We start from the raw sequence: 25558 nt of genomic DNA on the forward strand, positions 1-25558 counted from the left end.
GTGTAACGAGTAATTTATTAATTTTAATATGTTACCTACATTAGGTTCAAATATACACAACCTTCTTTTCATAGAGGAATATGCATACCATTTTGGTGATGGTGTCCGAGTTGATTATCATGACCTTTTCCCAGTTCAGATCCATTTAAGTTTAGAATCCTTACCAAATTCAGCTTCCAAAAAAGAAAGGATGGGGGGATATAAAGCCAAGTTGTGTTAAGGATCTCCCCCGCCCCCCAATTGTGGAATAACGTGAGATTTCCCATATTTTGTGTTATGCTACAGAATAGACACTAGAGGGAGAAAGAGTCAAATATAGGACAATGCCTGTAGATAAATGAAATTACGTATTTAGTTAGCTAAATGGGATAAATATTGGTCCCACTGAGTAACAGCTGACTGATTAATTTAATTTAGACTGCAATCCTCAGCTGGACTCATTGAGACTAACTTCTGAGTAAACATGTATAGAATTGGGAGTGATTGATGTTTTTAAAAATCATCTACCGTTCCATAAAAAAAATCTTAATAACCATATTGAAGCAATAAAGACATTACTATCAGCAGCATTATGAGAAAACAGCTGAGAATTCACAGTCAAGTGGCAGAAGAACAAAAATAAGAGATTTTAAAATTCCATATGGAGTAGCTTCAGTACTGACAATATCAGAAGGGTCAACCAAAGGAAAGATTAAAACAGCCTGCAGTTTTGTTTTCTTTTTAACTTCAAAAGGAGAGTTAACCCTGTGGCTGGAGGGACAGAGCATAGTGGACCATCCTTTTGGAGAAGGATGGGATAGAAATACTTTAAAATTAAGATCCATTAGAATCATAGAATTGTAGAATTGGAAGGGATTCCATGCAGCAATCACAACATCAAATTTGAAACTGTACTGAACACTGTTTAGCTTTGCAAATTTGCTAGCAGTTTTATTGCTGCGCCACTAGGTGGAGGAGCCTGATGTCTGATGATACATGCGAAAACTTCCATTGATTCCACTAGCTAACTGGTTCATAATGAACATGGCAGTCCTTTAGTTAAGTCAGTCCCAAGCTTTTCAGGGCTTTAAACATAATAAGCAGAGCTTTGAACAGTGCCCAGAAAAGAACAAGGAGCCACTAAAGTGGTTTCAAACAAGGAAATGCATAGAAAACTCTGCTCTAGTCCAGATTAAACTGTTGTTGGACTACAATTCCCATAATCCCTGACTATGGGCCATGCTGGCTGGGGTTGATGGGGTTTGGAGTCTGATGACATCTGAAGGGCTATCAGTTCGCTATCCATCCCTGCACAGCCTTGGGCTTTAGACTGTAGTTCTGGGAAATGGAATGAAAGTGAATTTATGCATATGACTGCACACGTGTAGATGCAGACATAATTCTAATAGAGGTCCTAAAAAAAAATTCTTCCAAGAGGCAAAAAAAAAAAAAAGGACACCATATGGGCATTTATTTTGAGGAGAGAGGGATGCCAGAAAAGCAAGATTGCGAAAAATGAAAACCACATCTGTCGGGCAACAGATGTGTGCCTTTTTAAAAAGAATACTTTTTTTAAAAAAGAATACTTTTATTTAAAGCACTTAAACAGCAAAACCACAGAGCCCAATAAATAAGGTAAAATAAAGTAAATGAAGACATCAGTTTACAAATGCTAACATTATTACAACAAACTGAAAGTGGCACAAGGTGGAACATCGTGAAATTCGGCTAAACAATCTATAGCCTTTTTAACTTGGTGGGGTTACTGTTTTGTTTAATTGTTATGTTACATATTTTTTGTGTTTCTATACAGTGGTACCTCGGGTTACATACGCTTCAGGTTACATACGCCTCAGGTTACAGACTCCACTAACCCAGAAATAGTACCTCGGGTTAAGAACTTTGCTTCAGGATGAGAACAGAAATCATGCAGCGGCGGTGCAGCAGCAGCAGGAGGCCCCATTAGCTAAAGTGGTGCTTCAGGTTAAGAACAGTGTTGGGTTAAGAACAGACCTCCAGAATGAATTAAGTTCTTAACCTGAGGTACCACTGTATTGTAAACCGCCCTGTGATCCTTGGATGGAGGGCAGTATAGCAGTATAGAAAATTAACAGTAATAATAGTAAGTAAGTAAGTAAGTAAGTAAGTAAGTAAATAAAAGTGTGTGTCATCACAACCAGATCTGCATTTCCCAGGAATGAGTGTGGCCTAAACCATGCAGAAACATTCCTGACTATGGCTGTCACCTGGGCATCCAGACTTGAGGACAGATCCAAAACTGACTGTCAAGTTGAATTTTCAAGGGAAGGACTACCCAACCTTAAGACGGGATGAACTGCTATTCCCATATCTGTATTCTACCGAACAGGAACAGCATTCATGTCTGGAGAAAGCTTCAGTTTGTTTGCCTCCGATCCCAGTCCATTGCTGACTTCTAGGATATGTGGGAAAGGTGGGTATTGGGCCGTCGGGGTGGGCCATGCCATATCATGTGGCCTCCTTCTTTCCCTCGCCTTCTTTCCTGGCATCAACACAGAAATGAACGGAAATAAAGCAACAAAAATATTTTGACTTAATTGTCTTAGAAAAGCGATTTTAAATCATGGACACCTTGGTTCTGAAAATTGTGCTGCCTGTATTGGTGTGAGTGATGCGGTCCCATGGCACAAATTTCAGTGCAAAGGAAAAGAGCTAAGATCTTCTCCCTTACTATAATGTCCAAACAAGATGTGATGGGGAAGAATAATGATAGGTTTGTAAGGACTCTTCCATAATTTTGCCAAGGAAATTCTTACTGTTTAGGGCCTAATGCCATTAGCCTCTCTTGTAGATGGAGATCCTTTATGAAATGCGTTCAGGACCGGAAAATAAATCTGTACTGAGATACACACACAACCATTTTTACTATTGGAACTGCTCTGAATCTGACTTCAGGAAGAACGTGTTTTAACTGAGAGTGTCCCGGAATAGACACTCTGCATTGGGAAAGAAGGGAACTGAGTTCCCTCCAGTTTCCCACTTTCCTGATGTTCCAAAGGACCAGTACCCTGGAGTTATGATATGTCTTGTTGTCAGGATTCTAACTGGACTGTAACTGACCTAAGAATTCTGCAGAGCAGTTGCTGCTGTGGCCAGCAGCTCAGTCTTCTTGTGGCTCAATTCCTGCTTTATTCCTGGCATGCTAGATTATAGCTGAGGAATGTATTTTGCGTAAGTTTAAGGATTAAACCTTCCTCACTATGCCATAAGGCATGTTTATGATTCGCAATATATTGCCAGGTCAAATATGATGAAACCGGAATTATGATATGGACGATATATCGCCCAGCCCTACTAGTCGTGGGACAGAATCTTTAAACTTTTTCTCTCCCCTGTGCATGTCAATACCGTGCATAGATTTGACTCACCTGAACCTGCAGAAGCCATCTCAAGAACTTGAATGAACAGTTGGATGGTGGGAGTGTGTTTGGGATGAACTGCAGGAGCCCCCTGTTCTGCTGTCTTCTCCCTCTCGGTCAAGCAACTACTCACCAGCTACTTCTCTGTCATCAGTGCCTCTGGCATGTGCCTCAATGTCACAGAAGACGGACAGTGTTGCATTCAGCATTGCACAGAAGAGCACAGGAGCCCTTCTCAGCTTGGGTGAGGAACTCTCAGTAGAAGCTGTGCTTACCCAGCTGGCATGTACCCCATTGGTGTTTTTCCTTTTTGTGTTTGTTGGCCATGTGCTGGCCATTCTATTTTGTGCCCTAGGCATGCCTCCCTACTTGCACTCCTCTCCCCCAAACTGCTAAGTTCCATTTTCCAAAACGGGGGCGGGAATGAAAAACACAAAAGGTGAAACTGCTAGGTTTATTTTAAATTATTACCGGCCTCCTCTCCAATCTGTTGTTATTACAATAATGAGTGCCTGGAGGCGGTTGGAGGTTGGATGGCGGCTAACAGATTGAGGTTGAATCCTGACAAGACAGAAGTACTGTTTTTGGGGGACAGGAGGCGGGCAGGTGTGGAGGATTCCCTGGTCCTGAATGGGGTAACTGTGCCCCTGAAGGACCAGGTATGCAGCCTGGGAGTCATTTTGGACTCACAGCTGTCCATGGAGGCACAGGTCAAATCTGTGTCCAGGGCAGCTGTTTACCAGATCCATCTGGTACGTAGGCTGAGACCCTATCTGCCTGCGGACTGCCTCGCCAGAGTGGTGCATGCTCTGGTTATCTCCCGCTTGGACTACTGCAATGCGCTCTACGTGGGGCTACCTTTGAAGGTGACCCGGAAACTACAACTAATCCAGAATGCGGCAGCTAGACTGGTGACTGGGAGCGGCCGCCGGGACCACATAACACCGGTCCTGAAAGACCTACATTGGCTCCCAGTACGTTTCCGAGCACAATTCAAAGTGTTGGTGCTGATCTTTAAAGCCCTAAACAGCCTCGGTCCTGTATACCTGAAGGAGCGTCTCCACCCCCATCGTTCTACCCGGACACTGGGGTCCAGCACCGAGGGCCTTCTGGCGTTTCCCTCACTGCAAGAAGCCAAGTTACAGGGAACCAGGCAGAGGGCCTTCTCGGTAGTGGCGCCCTCCCTGTGGAACGCCCTCCCACCAGATGTCAAAGAGAACAACAACTACCAGACTTTTAGAAGACATCTGAAGGCAGCCCTGTTTAGGGAAGCTTTTAATGTTTGATGTATTTTAATATTTTTTTTGGAAGCTGCCCAGAGTGGCGGGGAAGCCCAGCCAGATGGGCGGGGTATAAATAAATTATTATTATTATTATTACAGGTACATTAGAAACAAAAATAGCTTCTCTCACAGATATTTGTCAAAATCAGTAGTTTGTGCTTTGAACCTTAAAAGTTCTAAGGTGTTGATTAATACTGCTCATCATAAATGTCTGAATTTGAAAACAAAACAAAGTTTGTCTAAGATTTTTGAACAGTTAAAATGAACCTACTATATTTATGAAGTGAAACAAATATAGAAAGATTTCTTCCAAATAATCTGAAAAGGAGTCTGATAATTCATTGACAGAACTCTTAAGAACCTGCAGTTGTAGAATGAAAAGAACAGCCAATAAGGAACAGCATCTGTAGCTACACAGTCACAATAGGTTGAGAATCTTCTGTTTTTATTTTAGACATTACAGTCTGCAGACTACAGTTCTTCAGTGTAGCTCCTGGTTTTGAGAGCTCTGTAACTAATTGCTTTATTGAAGCGCCCGTTTTTTCAAAACGTCAACTTTTGTCAAAAGATTAACCAGGTAGAAGCTGTAACATGTTTAGAGGTATACCGCTGTTTTAAATGTGCCGTTTCCCTTTTTATTTTAATACACAACCGAATGCTTACAGTATTTGCTTTGAGGACAGTTTAACCACAAACTAAAATTCTGGAATTGGGAATCTTAGTATTTGGAGGGGCTTGTATGAGTCTAATATCCTGATCATGTGAGCTATTATCCAACCTGACTCCAAGAAACCAAACTAACCTTAAAGAGCTTACTTCAGGTAATTTCCAAATGACATTTAGTTGAGAGATTATTGAAGCCCCTGAGGAATTTTCTAATCCAAGCCAGCCTTGGCCTTGCCTCCAACCTGCCATTTTGAAGTTTGAGCTGTTGTAAGCACTCTGAGTTATAACACTTGCAATGTACAGTATGGGGAGAATAGCCTGTTGGCTTTGGTAACAGGGCAATTTATAGAAGTTTTAACAACCTCAAAAAGCAAAATCAAAGAACCAACCATCCTGAAACCTTTCTTCCAATGAAATAAGATGTAAGTTAGGAAGAGCTTAGGTTCCCTTTTTTTTTTGCTGCTATCTTTTATTTCTGGGTGGACGTCCCATTGCTCAATGTCAGGCAGCCTAAAGCCATGGACTGTGAATTTTTTTTTCCATTGGGAAGTTTTGACTTCTGCTCCAGCAAGTTAGTTGGTGAGGAAGGAACACCAGAAAAAAGAACCAGGAAATTCCATCCCAGACAATTGAATCTTATATCTTTCCCCGTCTCTATGGATATCTCTGTTTCTGCATCAATGTTAATCATAGCTGTGATTTCTCTTCTTTCATTGACTATTGACAACTGGGCAGAATAACGTCTGCATATTTTGCCACGTAGATTTGAATCTACAGGGCTAGATACCTTTTTGAGAGGCTAGGAATCCATGCTAGCTAATGTGGCAAGCTGAGAACTGGTTAAAATCTGGTGCACCAGGCCATTACCTGCAAATTGGTTGTTGTTCTTTTGGCCAAACAGCTAACAGACTGCAAAATTTGCTCTGTTTCTCATTAGTCCTAGCCACCCCTACACTCCTCTTGCTGCAAACAGTTGATAATTTTTTCCAATTCAAATACTATCTATTGTTTACTTTGCAGCCAAAAGCTCCAAGACTTTATCTGACAAGGACAAGTAGATGTAGAAATCATAGCAGAGTGAAGCATAGCCTGAATGCAAAGAGAAGTGAAGTTGAATGGCACATGGTATGTTTTAAAGCAGATTATATCTCATTATTTCATGATGATGTTTTCATTCCTTCTCTATTCACCATATTAATGTAGACCAGAGTGTGGTGTCATGTGATTAAATCCCGACACAATCCACATTTTGCAACCTCCCCTCTAAGACGAAGCAAATCTTACATGTCCTCTCCACAGATTCATTCTTAAGATTTAACCTCCCATATACTTCCAGTGAGGAGAATTCCATGTCGAAAAAAAACGTATAATGTGACATTCCTAGGCATCAGCAGAACCTCTCTGTTGTGTAGCATGATGCCTAATAACTGATTGAAGTGAAGGAATCCAACACTGTGCATTTTATGGGAGTTAAGATTTTCATAATTCTGATTATGGGCCTGGAGTGGCCGCTGAGACCATATAACACCGGTCCTGAAAGACCTGCAGTGGTTCCCAGTACATTTCTGAGCACAATTCAAAGTGTTGGTGCTGACTTTTAAAGCCCTAAACGGCCTCAGCCCAGTATACCTGAAGGAGCGTCTCCACCCCCATCGTTCTGCCCAGACACTGAGGTCCAGCTCCAAGAGCCTTCTGGTTGTTCCCTCCCTGCAAGGTTACAGGGAACCAGGCAGAGGGCCTTCTCGGTAGTGGCACCCACCCTGTGGAACGCTCTCCCATCAGATGTCAAGGAAATAAACAACTGCCTGACTTTTAGAAGACATCTGAAGGCAGCCCTATTTAGGGATGTTTTTAATGTTTGATGTTTCATCATGTTTTTAATATTCTATTGGGAGCTGCCCTGAGTGGCTGCTGAAACCCAGCTGAATGGGTGGCGTATAAATAATAAATAATTGTTGTTGTTATTGTTGTTGTTGTTGTGCTGCTAGAAACAACTGAAAGGAACGCTGTGGATTGGGAAGGTGAGTGCTAGAAATAGCAGCCCTCATAAATGAAATAAAAGTGTTAATCAAATGTCTTTCAGGACAATTCTTCATTTGGGTAAAGTTTCTCAACCTGGAAATGCCAGTTGAGGCTTCGTACTCCCTGCAACTTATTGGATTTTCAACAGGATGTGCTGGCTGCGTTCTGTCATTGCTTACAATGAAGCACACAGACTGGAGGTTGTGGTATATTGATAAGACTGCAATGTATAAGGCTGGTATCGCCCACGTGGGAATATGGAAGATCTGCTTTCCTCCTAATTTGATAGGGGCTGATGAATATAGCGTAGTTTGTTGTCATGATTTTGCATTTAATGAGAAATTCTTCCCTTTAGAAATGAAGCTGGGCCAAATCCTGATGGTCGTTGCCTCGTTCCTTGCGTTTTTTGGGCTGTTTTTTTCCTTTCTAACTCCATGGAATATTTTTTGCCCAGGTCTTACCGAAAAGCAGGTTAAATTGCTATTTATAACTGGAGGCCTCTTTTATGTGTTCTCCAGTATTTGTGTCTTTGTTCCCATTAGCTGGAATGTCCACTCCATATCAGCAAATAAAAGCATTGCCTTCCCTACTCCTTTTCACCTGCCCTCGCACCCGACAACACAAAGAAATGGAAGTGCAATTTATCTAGGGTTTATGTCAGGTATCCTGCTGCTCATAGGTGGGCTTTGTGTAATCGCTCAGAGATGCCTTGTGAGATCAAATAGAATTATAGCCATGTAGAAGAGAATCCACCTCCCAAACTAATCTAATGGGTGACAAATTCACAAATGTCTGTAAAGAAGTGGCCTAGAGAATCATCTCACTCACAAATATATGAATTAGAGGAGAGTTAAGGTAGCTACTGCTGTCTATTTTTAAATGACTATTATTACAATTTGCTGTAAAAATGTTTGGAGGATTTGTCTTGCTGTGAATGTTGACTCCGTCTAATAAAGTTATTTCTAAACAAACATGTATTCGCTTTGACTCATTGGAATTGTGCTCAGTTAAGGTTGCCTCCGTACGGTTAGCATTTTGGGAGATGGATTCAGTTGCCTATCAGAAATTTAGTCTTGTGAAATTAACGTGGCTAAAGCACTCTCGTGTGGGGGAAAGAACCCAACATGCTTTTGAAAGGCCCTTTTCTGGTTAGGAAATGCACTGGGGAAATGGACCAAAAAGTATAGGATAAACTATTGATTGACAGGAAGATGCATAGCTTCCATGCAAGCAAGTCAGGATGAATGCTCACTGTCATATCACCTACCCACAAACAAATCAGAATGGCCTCTCAGTTAAGAGTAGATATCATATAACATCAGGGTGGATGTTCAAGGAACAGACAAGGCATGGGTTGCATTCTTGGGTCTATATCAAGTAACTAAGTCAAGTAGTAAAGCAAATGCATAGATATATTTTTAATTCTTACATCTGTGTGTATGTGTCTACTGAGTAAGAGATGTCAAAATGAAATTAAGAAGTTTAGATAAGGGAAATACATGCTGCATATTAAAGCTGCAGAATTTAAATTTGAAAGTGTTAGGATTCCTCCCGTTAGAGTAGGAAGAGCCTGGGAAATCATACTATATCTTGATGCTGTCCCTAACATGGGAATATTGTTACAGGATTCCATTCTGTTCATTAGAGCTAAAATGTAAGTAACTGATTCCCCCTACTTCTGTACTCTCAGATGGGAAGCATGATAAATGTTGAGATATTGAATGCAATGAGGAAACACAAATGAATTTACTATGTAACTCCCTAGTCCCTCCTCCCAAACATGAAACACCCCATTGGAAATGGACAATACATGATTCCTGATGCAGAGAGACTGTGCCACGACTGGACCACCCAACAGTGGTATCCTGAGAAGGACCCCTTCCAAGGAACTCAGTGGCCAGGCTGGCACCCACTGACAAGGTACCGTATGTTTTGCTCTATAAGACTCACTTTTTCCCTCCTAAAAAGTAAGGAGAAATGTGTGTGCGTCTTATGGAGTGAATGCAGGCTGCGCAGCTATCCCAGAAGCCAGAACAGCAAGAGGGATTGCTGCTTTCACTGCGCAGCGATCCCTCTTGCTGTTCTGGCTTCTGAGATTCAGAATATTTTTTTTCTTGTGTTCCTCCTCCAAAAACTAGGTGCGTCTTGTGGTCTGGTGCGTCTTATAGAGTGGAAAATACGGTACTTCATCAAGTATTTTGGGCCCCAAGCTCTTTACAGCTTTGTATGTCAGTGGCAGCACCTTCAATTGGGTACCATCATGTAAAACCAAGCCATCATGAAAATTCAAAAACTCCTATATTATTTTCCCAAACCAGCCAAGTTCTCCTCCCCGAATCATACTGTTATCATTCAGTACACCCCTTTGAAATCATAACTACAAACAATATTTATTAAATTTTCTCACATGCTTGAGCACTTGTTCTCTATGTGTTTTGATGTGAATATCTGAGCTATTTTGGAGAACAATAGCAATGGTAATACATGCAGATATGGTGATGTCTGATCCACTACTATATTTTGACCTGATTATTTTTGGCCAAGTTTTGTGTGTGTGTGTGTTTTTTTTAAGCACTCTTGTCCACCTGGCAACTTTGTGTGTGGATATATTTTTTATCCCAACCTTTTCTAAAAGTGATTTGAGACAAAGCACATATTTGATCCCTATAATATTTTCCCTTTTAATTTGCCCTAAATTGTCATGTTTACAATGGTAATGGTAAACACTAAAAACTATTCTATAGCAAACTATTATTTGAGCAAGTATAATTCACAAAGCACAATTTTATTATTAAGGCTTTCTGAATCTTTCTCAAGAAAAATCGTTACCAGATGTTCAATAAAATACCAATAAGATATTTTAAAGAAAACCTAACCAAAGGGCAAGAGTAAAGGAGGGGAAAGAATATGTCAATTTGTTATATGTTAAGTAAAATGATACTCCCTATAAAATTAAGACTTCAGGAAATTTACTTGCTACTAATCTAATTCATCCACGTAGCATGCTTGTAGTAAGAGACCATGCCTTGAAATATCTAATGTAGAAAGAAAATATTTTCTTATCATGGAATCAGTTTTTGACACATCTGTGATTTGATCAGAGAAAACTTCCTGCCAAATGCTGAAACCTGCCATCGTAACTTTACGACCCGACTCCCTGAGGTTTGTGTGTTTTTCAATATATGAGGTTCCCTGAGTTTCATCGCCGTTAGAGATATATAAATGAGGGCAAAACGTCAAACCTTTAGAAAAAGAAAACAAATGTGCTCTGTCAAAAACATTAACATTTTGCTAAATGCATTGAATTGTACCAGTGACACAAATTCATTTCAAACAATTTATATGTTCCTTTTTCTTCTCTCCTCCCCCCACCTCTTCACATTCTCTCACCCTCTAATGGAACGTGAGAAGAAAAGAGAAGATTGTGAAGAAACAAGATAACGGTTTTCAAATATCTGGCAGGCTTTCCTGCAGAAGATAGAGCAGTCTTGTTCTCTTTTGCTCCAGAGGGAAGGACTAGAATCAATGGGTGCATAGACACCATCTTTGGTAGCGGGGCATGGGGGCTTTGGCACTCCCAAAATTCCCACTGTGGGTGCCTGGCTGGGCCACCCAACGCATCAAGTATGTGACGTCACATGGCACGACATAGGCGTCATTGCTGCAACGGAGCCAGAGGCCGCAGCCCAGTCAGCACCACTGTGCCAGAGAGCCAGCGGAGGCAAGGCAGCGGGTGACAGTGGGCAGAGGCCAAGCAGGGCTCATACATGCAACTGGAGGTCATAAAAAGCACATAGGAACCCGCTTTTGATGCCAGTTTTTAGTTCAGTGTACAGCTACAGGAAATACAAGCCCATGCTCTACTGTAGAAGATGCACTCATTTCAGGAGAAAAACGTTGTAGGCATCTATACTCTCTTTTTAAATTTTTATTTATACTTTTTACTGATTTGACAAGCATTTTGACATTTCAGAACTTGACTTCCTTTCCCTGCTTTCTGCAGTTCCTTAAATTTATTTTAAATATCTTCTCCGTATCCAAATTTGTTCATTTATTCATCTTCTTTAAATATATACTCTTATGAAACTGCAGGTTATTACAATAATCCTGCCAATGTTTTTATCTGTTTAGAATTTATCTGTAAATATTCAATAAACCATTTCCATTCTTTTATAAATAGGATTGTTATCTTGATTTGTTTTTCTTCCGGTTAGTTTTCGCCATTTCTGTATATTCCATAAGTTTTTGTGTCCGTTCTTCCTTTGCTAGGACTTCTTCTCCTTTCCATTTTTGGCCATCTACACGCTCATTCTCCTCAAATGGAAATAGAGATGGCTAATTAGAAATGAATGGGGTCAGTGGCAATCCAAAGAGTTTAAGAAAACAATTAGTAGCATCATTGAAATGTCTGCGTTGGGTTTTTGTTTTTTTTACTACTGATGGCACCCAGAAGCACCTGAGATTCTCTAGGCACTACTTTCAATTATATTTCTTCTGCACTTTGGATAATAAATTTAGGATCTCTTTAATGGGAAAATTTGGTATGTAATGAACCATCATGGCCACTGGAGGGTGGTTGCAATGCACGCAAGAATCCAAGAAGAAGCGAGGAATATCCTGTTTTGACTGAAATACAGTACAGTGGTACCTCGGTTTACAAACTTAATCTGTTCCGGAAGTCCGTTCTTAAACCGAAACCATTCTTAAACTGAGGCGCACTTTCCCTAATGAGGCCTCCTGCCGCCGATGCCCTTCCACCATTCAGATTCCTTTCTTAGACCGAGGTAAATTTCTCAAACCGGGACACTATTTCCGGTTTTGAGGAGTTTGTAAACCAAATCGTTCGTAAACAGGACTGTTCTTAAAACGAGGTTCCACTGTACTATATTTCACTGCCATAATGAGTGGTTTTCAATTTGGTAATCTGAATTCTGATTGCGCATCCTGCTACTTGCATAAATGTTCAATGTGTTTCCATTTAATGGCAGCAAATTTTGAAAGCTAAAAGATCATATGGAGGTGGAGTGCCAATATTGATTTTGGTTAATGATTAAAAAAAAACAACCTTTGGTTAAAAAAACCCCAAACCTTTTCTTGAGAAAATAAAATATCTTAATTATTTTGAAATTAAAAAGAAAACTGCCATCAATGAATTTTAAAATTTTCATTCACAAATGTAAAATGTATCAATATTCAAAAGTATGGTATGTAAGGATTCATATTTGGGGTCCATTTTGTTTCACAGCTGTGGCGATTCTAGCATGTTCATTCTGACCCTTATTTTAATTTTGTTTCAGTAAACACCTATTTTTTGTCTTTGTAAACTTTTAATGTGATTTTAAAGCAAAATTACTTTGTTTTGTCTTGATATAGTCTGCAGATTAACTCAATCAATTCTGTTCTATTCATGTTACACTTAAGAAAAAGAAAGAAAGAAAAAAATCTCTACTTGGGTCAGCACCCCCCCCCTTTTAAAGCTGAGAGATGGAAGAACACAAACAAGAAGTGCATGAATGCCAAATTTTTACACTCCCAATTTCTTGAAGAGCTGTGGCAGAAGTTTACTGACTAGACTGGTTTATCCACATACAGGACTGACATAGTTATGTTTTGGGAATCTGGATAAATAGATATTGCAGCGATGTGACTTGACATGCCATGACAAGCTTAAGTCTGGAACAATGCCTGATGTAAAACATACATTCTTTATTCTATGGGAGTGAAATAGGGTGTGAAAACATCTTATCAGGAAAGTGATATGTCTTAAGCAATCCTTGAGAGAAAGAAAAAAGGGAATAAAAACCACATATGAAGGAAACACAGGTGTTATATGAAAACTGACAGGAGGTTCTCTCTAATGCTGCCATTCTGCTTATGCAACAGACTTCCACTTGCACAACAGAGCTTCCCTCTCCACTCCAGCCTGTTGTGCACCCCAAAAATCTTCTGCAAAAAGTTGGATACAACTCAAGTGTCTTGATAAATCAGTGATGCAAAAGTTTTTGTCCTGGTGGCACTTGGGTTAATAATGATGGATCAGCTAGTTTGCAATTGGTTTAGGAGGACTGACATTTCTAACTTCATCTCAAAGCAAGTATTGCATATGGAGGAAACTTCTTCCATTTTCCATTACATTTCACCTGCTCAAACAAAGAAATGCCTCGAAATATACTTTAACGCTATTGCTTGAGTTGTCTTATTTTCCAGCCACATTATTCTGTTGTGTTACTTTCCTTTACAGAAAGTATACAGTAATACCTCGGTTGTCAAACTTAATATGTTCCAGGAGTCCGTTCGACTCACTTCCAGGTTTTCGGCATTCGGGAGCCAAAACGTCTGAGTACCAAGGTGTTTGACAACCAAGGTACAACTGTAAATTCAGAGGTCTTTGTCAGCTGCATTTAAGTACAGTCTAATTAAAACCCATAATATTTATTATTTATTTATTTTGCAGATTTCTAAACCACTTCACAGCCAGAGACTATCAAAGTGCTTGTGCAGTAAGATGACATGTGCTAAAACACAGAAGGTACAAACTCTTTAAAAAGCAATAAAATAATTTCTAAAAACTCTACAGGCAATAAAACATTTAATATTAATATTCCATAAATTAATGGGGTCACACTTCAGGCAAAGCATTCAAAGTCTTAAACAGTCACCTAAACATCAAGGTGCTTGGTGCCTGTATAATTTCAGCTGCCCACTTATTCCAGGGGGCTTGAGCCACAACACTAAAAATCTGGTTTCTAGTACAAAATAAGTGCACCTCTAGGGCATGTGGTACTCTTAGCAGTGCCTGTGATCCATCTGAGGAGTGCTGTTGATGGGCAAGGATATATGAGGCAAGGTGCTGCTTAGATAATCTGGTCCCAAGGTGTTTAAGGCTTTAAAAGCTTGAACTGTGTGCAGTAGCATATTGGCAACCGCCTCATCAGAAGTGTTCTATAGGGTCAATGGGATGATCCAGTCAACAACTTAGCTGCTGCGTTCTGCACTAGCTGCTGTTTCTGAGCTCAGCCAAAGGAAAGCCTTACACAGAGAGCAATAGTCCAGTCTTGGAGTTACTTGTGCTAAAACCGCAGTGGCGAAGCTATCTTGGTCCAAGAACAGCCCTAACTTTCTTATTAACCAAAGCTGGTAACTAGCCATCTCCTGGACCTATAAGACCAAAGGAACACAAGGCTTACTGGCACAAGGAGTGAAAATTGCTTACCTCTCTCCTACACTCAGTGTAAACCACTGCCCATAAGAGCATCCTGGCTGTTCAGAAAGTGGTATTGTATGGCCGTGTTGAGTATCTTCAGAATGTGTTCCATGCTCCTAATAGTATTAGGAATTGCACTAACTAATTGCCATTTCATCAGGCTGTGTCTTAACAATCCTTATCAGGCCAAATGCTTGTCGTGTATACAAGATATATCACTATGAGTCAGTACCGATTGCTGTCTCATTCATCTGCTAATATGCCTGAGTCAATATTTTTTCCCTCAGAACATGACACATAAATTAGTATCTGACATTTCTTCACATGATAGGAATTTATATGAAATTTAAATTAAGGAAGCTATCATTCCTTCTGAACATGCAACAATAGACGCAACTCACAGGTTGTCATTTCCTTCTTTAATTTTTAAAATGGTCAGTGGCGGACCCATTTCCCCAAAGAGGTAATTTCATTAATTAGGAAATTCTAATCTGTATTTTTTGCCAAGGGAAGTTAAATAAACTACTAGCATTTAGATGAGACTCAATCAGTCAATTAAATCAGAAAATGTTCATATGCCCCTGCATTTAAAAGAAAGATTTACCGTACTCATTATCATATATATTCAAGACTCGACGTGACACAAAAGGAAAGTGGATGGTAAAGAAGGATCAAGTTCCTAGTTAGCTTGGTTATCTCTTCTGCAATTTCTTCGCAGACTCCACTAGGAAATGGCTATGGTCTAGAAATTACTCCAAAACATTCAATCCTTATAGTGAAGACATCAAATTAAACTTTGGTTGTTTTTAAATGTGCCATCTCTTAAAAAACAAGCAAAACAGATTTATAACATGAAAACTAAATTACAAATAAGGTTACAATTACAAATAAGGAATGTGCACCACAAAATAATATTTCTGATGGTGAGGCAGCAATGGCCACAGACCTTTCCCCCACTGCTACAGAGACGCATCTGAGGGCAGATCTTCCTTTCCACTTGCAGAGAGGCAGATCCTCCATACCCTCGGGGCCCCAGAGATGAGGCCCAACAACTAAGAGGAATCCAGCAAAATTATGCTCTCCAAATTTATTTGCATTTCAAGGGAAGCTCTCATTGGAAGCTCATATAGCATAGCCACCTCAGAGAGGCAATTTTTGTCAAGACCATGGCAGGGACAGAAAGAATTAACTTTTCCTTCTATTGTCTAACCCGTCCCAAGCTGCTATGTATACACCCCAAAAATGTGCACCTTAACTGTATTTATGGAATTAATGTCATGTCTGCCTTGGCCCTTAAAAGTATATTGGAAGGAGTGAAAATAGGACCAGGGCTGCACATTCTGAGGGACGGTTAACCCCCTTCCCTTCTCCACAGGGTACTGTTCACGTTTGGTAGCTTCTTACTCACCCAGGCCCCACTTCAGCAGTCTGATGCTATTGTGCTACAGGGCTGGAGGGAATTTCCAATCTGCACATCCTTCCATCCTGCAAATATGACATGAAGACTGGCAGCATGAACCCTGCTGTGTGGGAATCCCTTGCAGACGATTGCAGCGCCTGGAGACAGACTGTCAGACCATCTATCCATAGCAATGACCAGAAGAGGACAACCAGATGCGTCCAGTGTGGTGTAGTGGTTAAGAGCGGTAGATTCGTAATCTGGGGAACCGGGTTCGCTTCCCCGCTCCTCCACATGCAGCTGCTGGGTGACCTTGGGTTAGTTACACTTCTTTGAAGTCTCTCAGCCCCACTCACCTCACAGAGTGTTCGTTGTGGGGGAGGAAGGGAAAGGAGAATGTTAGCCGCTTTGAGACTCCTTTGCGTAGTGATAAAACGGGATACCAAATCCAAACTCCTCCTCCTCCTCCTCCTCCTCCTCCTCCTCTTCTTCTTCTTCTTCTTCTTCTTCTTCTTCTTCTTCTTCTCTCTCATCAGTCCCTACAGCCACAGCAAGTGCTGTAACTCTCCAATGGTTTGACTTCATGCCCGAAGGTGCACTCCTCCCTTGTCTCTTGAAACAGATGGATGCCAACAAAATTATTCCATGATTCCCTAGTCAGTGTCTGTGAATGTGTGGATGGGGATGGTTGTGTGTTTGCATATGTGTGTGCATGTGCTTATACACATGACTCTGCTACCCCCAAGTCACCACCCCCCACCACATGTGGCCCCAGGGATAAAAATGTTGCTTACCCCCTGCCCTACAAATGGCTTATTTATTTCTATAGTGTTTAACCACACCTTTCCACCAAGGCTCTCCCTTTCTCCATTTTATTCCAACAACAACCCTCTGAGGTAGGTTAATAATAATAATAATAATAATAATAATAATAATAATAATTTATTTATACCCTGCCCATCTGGCTGGGCCTCCCCAGCCACTCTGGGCGGCTTCCATAAAAACCAAAAATACAGTAAAATATCACACGTTAAAAACTTCCCTGAACAGGGCTGCCTTAAGATGTCTTCTGAATGTCAGGTAGTTGTTTATCGCTTTGACATCTGCTGGAAGGGCGTTCCACAGGGCGGGCGCCACTACCGAGCAAGCCCTCTGCCTGGTTCCCTGTAGCTTTGCTTCTCGCAATGAGGGAACCGCCAGAAGGCCCTTGGCGCTGGACCTCAGCGTCCGGGCAGAATGATGGGGGTGGAGACGCTCCTTCAGGTATACTGGACCGAGGCCGTTTAGGGCTTTAAAGGTCAGCACCAACACCTTTAGGTCACCCAGTAGTCTTTACGACTGACTGGGGGTTTGAACCGTGGTCTCCCACATCCTAGTCGGACACTCTAACCCCAACACACCAGTATACACACACACACACACATACATACATACATACATATACAGTCATATCTCCGCTTACGTATCCCTCCAGTTACGTAAACTTCAGGATTTGTAAGCAGCAAACCCGGAAGTATATTTACGGGTTATTGCCGCATGCGCAGAAGTGGTTCCTCCAGTTACAGAAACCTCAGGATCCGACCAGAGCTCCGGAACGGATCCTGTTCACAACCGGAGGTACCACTGTATATGTATGTATTTATTGTTGCACTCATCTTCAAGTTGGGACAGACTAGACATTTCAGTAATCAAATATGATTTGCATGTTTTGTGCAGGCGGAGAAAATCTACATGAGATATGCAGGGAATGAACAGCGTGACTGTTTTTTCTCTTTGACAAATACTCTTCACAGATACTGTAGTTATACTGTGGTTCTATTTTGTGGTTTCTGCAACCTCAGATCAGCTATGACTCAGCCATACTTTTTTTCACAGACAATACTGTGGTTAAAGACCAGGGTGAAGAACCTGGAAACCAATGCTCTAATTATGAGAGAAAAGGTAGAGGGTTTTTGTTTTTTTGTTTTTTAATGAAACCCGCAAGGTCCACCTCAAGCTCTACTTTGGATGAAATCAGCCTCCCTCTGCCTTCTTAAAATAGTTACTATGGGTGCTGCCTCCCTTGCCATTCCTAAGGCTACAATACTGTGTATACTTACTTGGGAGTAAATTGCACTGAACTCACTTCTGAGTAAATATAGCTAGTATTGGCATGCAAGTTTGCAAAGTCAGAGATAACTGTGATATAGACCGTTGTGAAAAATCTTATATCAATTGTACGTGTGTGTGTAGAAGAAGTTAACGGAGGATAATAATGATTGTTTATTAAATGTCTATAATGCCCTTCATCTGAGGATCACAGGGAGGTTTACAATATAAAAACATAACAATATGCAACATAGTAACAAAACCTATACCCCCCCCCATGGTGGTCAGTGGCTACTAGTCATGATGGCTGTATTCCACCTCCACCGTTGGAAGCAGTATCTCTCTGAATCTTCTCTCTTCTTTGCAGGGGTGTCGCAAGGGGGTGGGATGGGGGGGTCACCCCAGGTGTCATCCTTAAGGGTGTGTGTGACAAAATCCCTACCATTCGTATCGGCGTGGTGGCACTTGCTCCCCCATTGGTGGTGCTCGCATCCCGCAGCGACGCTCACACCCATCAGCGGTGCTCACACCCCCATGGCAGCTCTCGCATCCCCGCACCAGCTCTCTCACCCATCGGTGGGGCTTGCATCCTCATGGCAGCTTTTTCACCCTCGTCGGCGGTGCTTGCACCCCCGCGGCAGCACTTGGACATGCGTCCTCAATGCTCGCACCCCCATAGGTCCCATGCCGCAAGCCACAACTTTGGGGGACCGTTCCTAAAAAAAAGCTCAGCAACTTTGGGCAAGCTTTCCTGCACTGGGTACCACTTGACCCTGCTATGTCTCTGCTTCTTTGGTGATCACTCGTTGCCAAGTAAGATTGTCTCCCATGAATATGGTCTTAATGGTGTGTCCAAAAGTGACTGGATCCACACGTCCTTCCACAGCGGGGACATAGTTTTTTGGGCAGGAGTAGATCATGGTGAGCGTTTGCCAAATGTGCCTTCCTCTTAGCTCGTTTTCCCCTTTCGCCCTGAGTTTGGGCTTCTTCAAAGTCCATGACATGTTTGCTAGAGGCTATTCTCTAATTGGAGCGCTCGCAGGCCAGTGTTTCCCAGTTATCTGTGCTTATACTGCATTTTTTAAAGACTTGCCTTGAAAGCGTCTTTAAATCTCTTTTGTTGTCCACCGGCATTGCGCTTTCCATTCTTAACGTTGGGAATAGGGTCCTGAATACCAGTTTCTGCAAACTGCAAGTGGACAGAGTACTATATGGACTTGGCCAGGATTTTTATGAGGGGGGTAGGCTTTTGTTAGGAGGGACAGAACCTCAGATTTGCATTGATTTTGATTGACTTAGGGGGCAGCTGCCCCCCTCCCAGCTACGCCCATGGAGTACTATTGCAGGCTTCCCACAGGCATTTGGTCAACCAGTATGAGAACAGGATGCTGGAAGAAACTGGTCCTTCAGCCAGACTCAGCTTAGCTCTTCATTTCTTCTTGTCCTTCATTTTGGTTGAGCAATGGGGAGCTTGTGTTTCTTCTCCAGATGTTGTTAGGCCACAGACCCCCCCCACCATGAATCATGTTGGGCAGGGGTTGGGAGTCTCCTGGAGGGTGCCAGGTTCTGCCACCCTGCTTGTGCATGTTGGGCTGCAATCCCATGCAGTGTTGTTGAAAGGGAACATGTCCACAGGAAGAGCACTCGTTTCCAACTAGATGTGTACAGGGCTATGTATAAAGTGTGCCTTGAGCCTCAGCGCTAGTCGTAGGAGCCAACTCCTAGAGCAGGGATCGGCAAATTTTTTGTGGCTTGGGCCGGTTCACAGTTCCACAGACACCGCAATGCGTGTATGCATGCATGCGCAAACGCTATTTCTGGCGCTCCTTCCGGCACAGAGGAGGCGTGCGCAGCTTCCCATTGGCTGCAGGAGCTTCTTGCAGCCAATGGGAAGCCAGCCAGCATCACGGAAGGCGGTCCCTGCTCTGCTCCGCAGTGGTTTAGTTCGGTGCATGGGAGCCAACTGAGCAGGCGGCGGGGGTCCCCGAGCGGGCAGCAAGAGTCCATGGGCCAGTTAACTGACCCCCATGGGCCGCTTGTGACCCATGGGCCTTAGGTTGCTGACCCCTGTCCTAGCGGTTGAGGTCCTCCCCAATAAAAGATTTGAGCCCCCCTAAGTTAATGGTCATTGCCATTCAAATGGTTCTAGTTACAGGTAGATAGCCATGTTGGTCTGCCATAGTCGAAACAAAATAAAAAAATTCCTTCCAGATATGTATCTGAAGAAGTGTGCATGCACATGAAAGCTCATGCCAATAACAAACTTAGTTGGTCTCTAAGGTGCTACTGGAAGGAATTTTTTTATTTCATTCAAATTGATGTGATTGCTTCAACCTCAACATTTTATTCAAGTTGGCATCCCTGGCATCAGTGGGCCTCTTCACACGTTTGCAAGGATACCAGCATCCTTCGTTTGCAAGGATACCTGCATCTCATTCTGATATACGACCAGCTTCCCTGGCAACATGATTCCAAGCAATGTGCTCTTGAGCGCAAACCTCGGGGCGGGGGGAACCTGCCCAATTTTGCCTTAAGCGTATTTTTTGTTTTAACTTTTAAAAAGAAACCCCACACAGCTCTCTCAGCTGCATTCATTCCTCTCGTCCTTTCAGACCCCATTTCAGAGCGGAGTCCTTTCATTCCTCTCAGGCCAGTTCCCCCTCTTTCTCCCTCACGAGGGAGCAGCTCTGCTGCCGCCGCCGCGCCGGAGAAGAGGCGACGGGGCGGAGCGGGAGGCGGAGGGAGCTCGCTGGGGTTTCCTTTTTTTCCCTGCCCGAGCGGAGAAAGATGGCGGGGGCAGGCGCCGGCGGGATGGAGCTCAGGGAGCCGACGGGGCTGCGAGGCTGAGCTGCTGGAGGAGGCCGCTCTCGGGGGCTGCTGGGAGGCCGAGAGGGAGGAAGGAAGGGCGGGAATTTCGCGGTGGCGGCGCTCTCGCTCTTCCTCGGACCAGAGGAGCCGGCGGTGGCGGCGGCAGGGCTCGTCCCGGGGCCCGACCAGGGGTGTGGAGGCGGGAAAGCGAGAGGATGAAGAGCCCGGCGCGGCGGCGTCGCTGCTGCTGCAACCCTGGGAGCCGCCCCAGTTGTGTCCCACCAGGCCCGGCCGCTCGCTAGTCCGTGCTGGAGGCGGCGCAGGGCAGCCCGGGCGCCGCGGCCGCAGAGCAGCTGCTGGAAGGGGAGCGCTTGCCGCCCAGGCTCGGGCCCCGCGGGGCCATGCCGTGGCTGAGCGGAGGGCGGCGGCGGCGCCAGCAACAACAGCCACCGCAGCAGCCGCCGCCGCCGCCGCCGCAGCAACAGGCTCCAGCCGCTATGGGGCAAGGGATGGGGCAGCCGGCAGCGCCGCGTGGCCGGGAGAACTCGGAGCTGCCTTTGCCCGCTGGCTGGGAGGAAGCGAGGGACTACGACGGGCGAGTCTTCTATATCGACCACAACACCCGGCAGACGTCGTGGATCGACCCCCGGGACAGGTCAGGAAGGGCGAGGAGGCCCCTTTTCCTCCCTCCGAATGGAGGCTCCCTTTAGCAACAGCCCCGCCGTGTCCTGGGACGGCCCTTGCTTGAAGGCGGCGGGGCCTGCAGAAATGGTCGTCGGAAGGGAAGGGAGGGTCTAGGCTCCGGGAAAGAGCATCTGGAGGGGCCTGCGATTTTAATTCGGAGCAAGGGCCATCCCCCCTTTCACGCTCTTTCCCCGAGCCGCCTTCCTTCCTTGCAAGTTTAGAGATGGACGTTCCCGGTTCCGGGGATAACACCGCAACTCCATTTTGTCCCGTGTCATTTTTTGGGAGGGGAGGCTGGCGAGAATAGTGTTGAGCGGGCCTCATTGTTCTCACTCGCAGGAGACGGGCGGGGGGGGCATTTTCTCCTTCGCAGTGCCGTGAAGCCAGGACTGTTTTCTTTCCTTCTCCTTCAGTATCTTGTTTTAGCAGATTGTGGCTTGAATTCCTATACCTCTGTCTGATAACAGCAACGGATTCTGACCTAGGTGCCCCTGTAAATCTTTTTTTTTTCCTGCGTGGGAAGGATTGCCTCTGTTCTGAACAGTAAATTAGTAAGCAGGCAGGACTTAGCAGTAGCTCAGCTTTGCATGGGTAACGTGTTATTAGGTTGTTTTACTTAATAAGAGTAGAAAATCCCCCCTGCCCCCAATAATGCTTAGGTGTTGTGTCCTGGACATAAAATCTAAAACAACGGTATTGCAACAGTTCATTCTGGCTCTGTTCTGTGACATTTTGTTTCTTTTAGAGGTTATGGGAAATACAGCATTTTTAAGGCATACCATCTTGTATTTCGACATTAATAAGTATTGCTACTAAAATTGCTTTGGGACCAATCAGTATCCTGATGTGCCTTTGTATATTTCTTGAATGAAGCTTTAATCATCAAAAAGCAGAAGGGTTCTTTGGCTCCCTCTCTATAATAGAAAGCTGTCAGCTTCTTTTGCTGGAAAAAAAAAACAACCACCTTTCCAAACATCTAACATTAAAAGCAAAGGTTGTGTTGGTGCATAAGAAAAAACTCCAGAGTCTACAGTTACATAGTACCTTTAATAAGAACAACCAAAAAAGGTCACAAACATGTTACTTTTAGGAAACTTGGAACAAGTTTTAAAAATGTTATTTCTAAGCCTGAAATCCTATGCATTGTAACTTGAAAGTTTATTCTGTAGAAATTAGTAGGCCTAACTTCTGATAAAATATGCATGAAATTGAACTGATAATAGTATTTAAACTTAGGCGCTATTAGTACCAGTGACAAAAGAAGCTAAACACACCCTCTTAACAGTTGTCAGTGATTTCATGTAGTGAGTTTACTTGTCAAAAAGCAGCAGGTCTTTTTTTTGTCTAGAGCCAGCATGGTTGAATGGATAAAACATTGAAACTGAGTCTAGAAGACTAGAGCTCAAACTGCATTTCAGCTGAAGACTTGGGATGAATTGTAATCACTTATTTTCCTGTGTTTACAAATTAGAAAATAGTAACCCTTTGTACAGTTGCATGATTGAGATGTTGTTGCATTAAGTTGCTTTACACATGGGAAGTGCTACAGAAAACATGTTGTTACTTACTATGCCTTTGAAAACATCATGACTAGAATACTGTGGTGGAAGCAAGAATGCAAAGTTTATTTTTATAGCTTTTGACATTGATCCCTGTGCACACATGCTAAAATTTTCATTCATATTTATTTGTTTGTTTTATTACACTTCAAGGGCAGCAAACATCAAAGAAACAATACAGCACAATCAAAATTAAAATAATCATAGTCATGTTTGGAAGATCACATAGATGCTGCCAAAGCATTTATGAATTAATGTACTGTCAAGCATTTTTTTTTTTTTTGTATTTTGTTTTAAAGATCTTGCTCCTGTTTGTGACTATTGTATGCTGGTGCTAAAAGGAAAATAGAACAAGCAATATCTTCTGGCAGAACTCCTTAACTGTCAGCAGGATTTCCCATGACGGCATGTGGGTTAGGGCTAAGACTATGATTCCTGTGGTATATGCAGGCAGAGTTCCTATTTTATCATATGCTTTTATGGATCCTACTAAACTAATTATAACCATGTTTGCCTAGATAGATCAAAGAAAAGAAATATTTGAAGGGAAAAAATGTCAGGAAAAGACTTGTTTCAGAAGGAAGCTAGCTATAATATGCTTTTTATGATCTATTTGAGAAATACTTGCAGAGACAATTCACCTGCCTTCTTTTGAGATGCATACTGATTAGGGGTGCTGTCAAAATTTGCTCCAGCCTGGTTTTGTAAACTAACTTCCGGATTTTTTAAAAGGTCATCTCAATGGACAGGCAAAATTCCAGGACACAAACACACATGGATTGGGGGCAGGTATTCTGGTTGCCCTACTCCTAGCCTCCACTAGCCCTCCCCTCCCTTCCCAATTCTTAATCTTAAACGGGGAAATTGGTGAAGAGCAGAGAGAAGGCAGTTCCCCCATCCGCTTTTTCTGTCCAGATCTTGATACTCACTGTAGCACATAAGGACTAAAGTAGTGCTGCATTTCAGAACTTAATAAAAGTAATAGCAAGGGCTGCTGCAGTGGTCCCAAGTGCCATTGCTTTTTCAATTCCAGTTCCTAGCACACTGCATGTCAGGACTGAAAAAATTAAGGAGAGTTCACCTGTAGCTAATATCAAGGAACGGAAAGCTCAGAGTGGGTTGTCCTGAAGTATTCTAGTACCCTGCCATCCTTGGCAAACAGGGAATTCTGTTTTGTTGCATGTCTTTTTACAACATCTCCATGATCCAGTTGGGCCTCTTTTGATCTGCCTGAGCACCTTCTGAATGTTTTCCTACTGGGAAGCTCTTACTTTCCTTTTGCTTCATTGGAGTTCTTCAGGAAAGTGTTCTTGGCCATAAAGCAGTTTGATGAGTTCTGCCAACCCAGTGAGTTCAGTCACAGTTTCTTGTCTGTGATCTGAGTCTCCATCACAGCACAGATCTCAGATGAGAAGTTCAAACCTTTCTACTCCGCCCAGTCCAACGGTTAAGAAATTGCACTGTCGTAGCACAGAGCTGAGAGGAGACATTGAAATATCTCTTCTCAACCTATCACTGTAGTGGGGGTTGCATGTGTGCACCTGTGTTTAATTATGAGAAAGAGTCCATATGACCCTTGCAAGGTTGGCTGAGTTTTTGAATGCATCCCTCTGGCTGAAAAGTGTGAGCTGCTCTTGCTGCATGTGCTGCCTGAGTGGCCTGCCCACGTTCCGTGATTTTGTACCACCTATACACTGATGACACTTCTACTACTTTGCCCCCAAGCTCTCGCCCTTCCCCAAGTTTCATATCTCCAGCTGCCTCTAATATTTCCACCTAGACATATTTCTGCTTTGTTGTCATTTTCCAAGCACCTATTCCCTTTGCTCATTTTACTTACCCATTGAAATATTGAGCAGGCATGTAGCAGAAACTTTTTCTTTGACTGCTTCCTGTGCTTCTCACGTCTAGTCCATTGTCAAACTATGGTGTGTTTCCCGTTATAAAAACATGGCTGTTGCTGCTTGATTCAGCAAAAACAAACAAACAAAAAACAACAACAACCCTCTGGGCCTCACCCTGGTCATATCTTTCCTTGATTACTACATAATTTCCTCCTCTGGTTTTCCCTTCTCTCACCTGGGTCTACTGCTTTTCCAGCAACTTGCTGCCAAAGCATTCACGTCTGTTGTTGCCAGAATCATTCACTACCTCTTTGTAATGCCCTTCCTTAAATCCTTACACTGACTTCCTGTCCATTCCTGAATCCTGTTCAAGCTTCTTATCCTTGCTTTTAAAACCACGTAGGCCTTGCCTTCTTTATCTCTCTAGTTTTCATATACATCTCCATCTGTGCCCTTATCTTGACCACCTATTGCTCCCCTAAGCCATCTAAAGTTCTTCACAGATGACGGTTTTGCTGTGTTTTATGCATGGAACTGTCTTCCAGAGTGCCTCCTCCAGAGTGCCAGTGTGCTTACTTCTCCTTCAGACCTATCCTCTCCTTTTCATTGAAGCTGTTGGTACAA

At 43.0% G+C, this 25558-nt stretch overlaps 1 protein-coding gene and 1 long non-coding RNA gene across 5 annotated transcripts in view; both read left to right on the plus strand.

Moving 5' to 3' along the window:
• Positions 1–2165: 2165 nt before the first annotated feature.
• Positions 2166–6446, plus strand: LOC310761806. The gene is made up of 4 exons (XR_014547723.1): positions 2166–3189; positions 3532–3621; positions 5115–5237; positions 6347–6446. It is a non-coding gene; the product is annotated as an uncharacterized lncRNA (long non-coding RNA).
• Positions 6447–20753: 14307 nt separating this feature from the next.
• WWC3 (WWC family member 3) overlaps positions 20754–25558 on the plus strand; it is a 60720-nt gene continuing 55915 nt past the window's right edge. For 2 of the 4 annotated variants that reach the window (XM_083612104.1, XM_083612106.1), the window contains exon 1: positions 20754–21502. In XM_083612104.1, coding sequence (XP_083468230.1) covers positions 21249–21502 — 254 coding nt within the window. In that variant the 5' untranslated portion in view covers positions 20754–21248. The remainder of the gene's footprint in view (positions 21503–25558) is intronic. The other 2 variants (XM_083612103.1, XM_083612105.1) reach the window with 1 other exon arrangement.

The sequence above is a fragment of the Podarcis filfolensis genome (genome assembly GCF_964270895.1).
Source record: "Podarcis filfolensis genome assembly, chromosome: 4".
NCBI classification, from domain to species: domain Eukaryota; kingdom Metazoa; phylum Chordata; class Lepidosauria; order Squamata; family Lacertidae; genus Podarcis; species Podarcis filfolensis.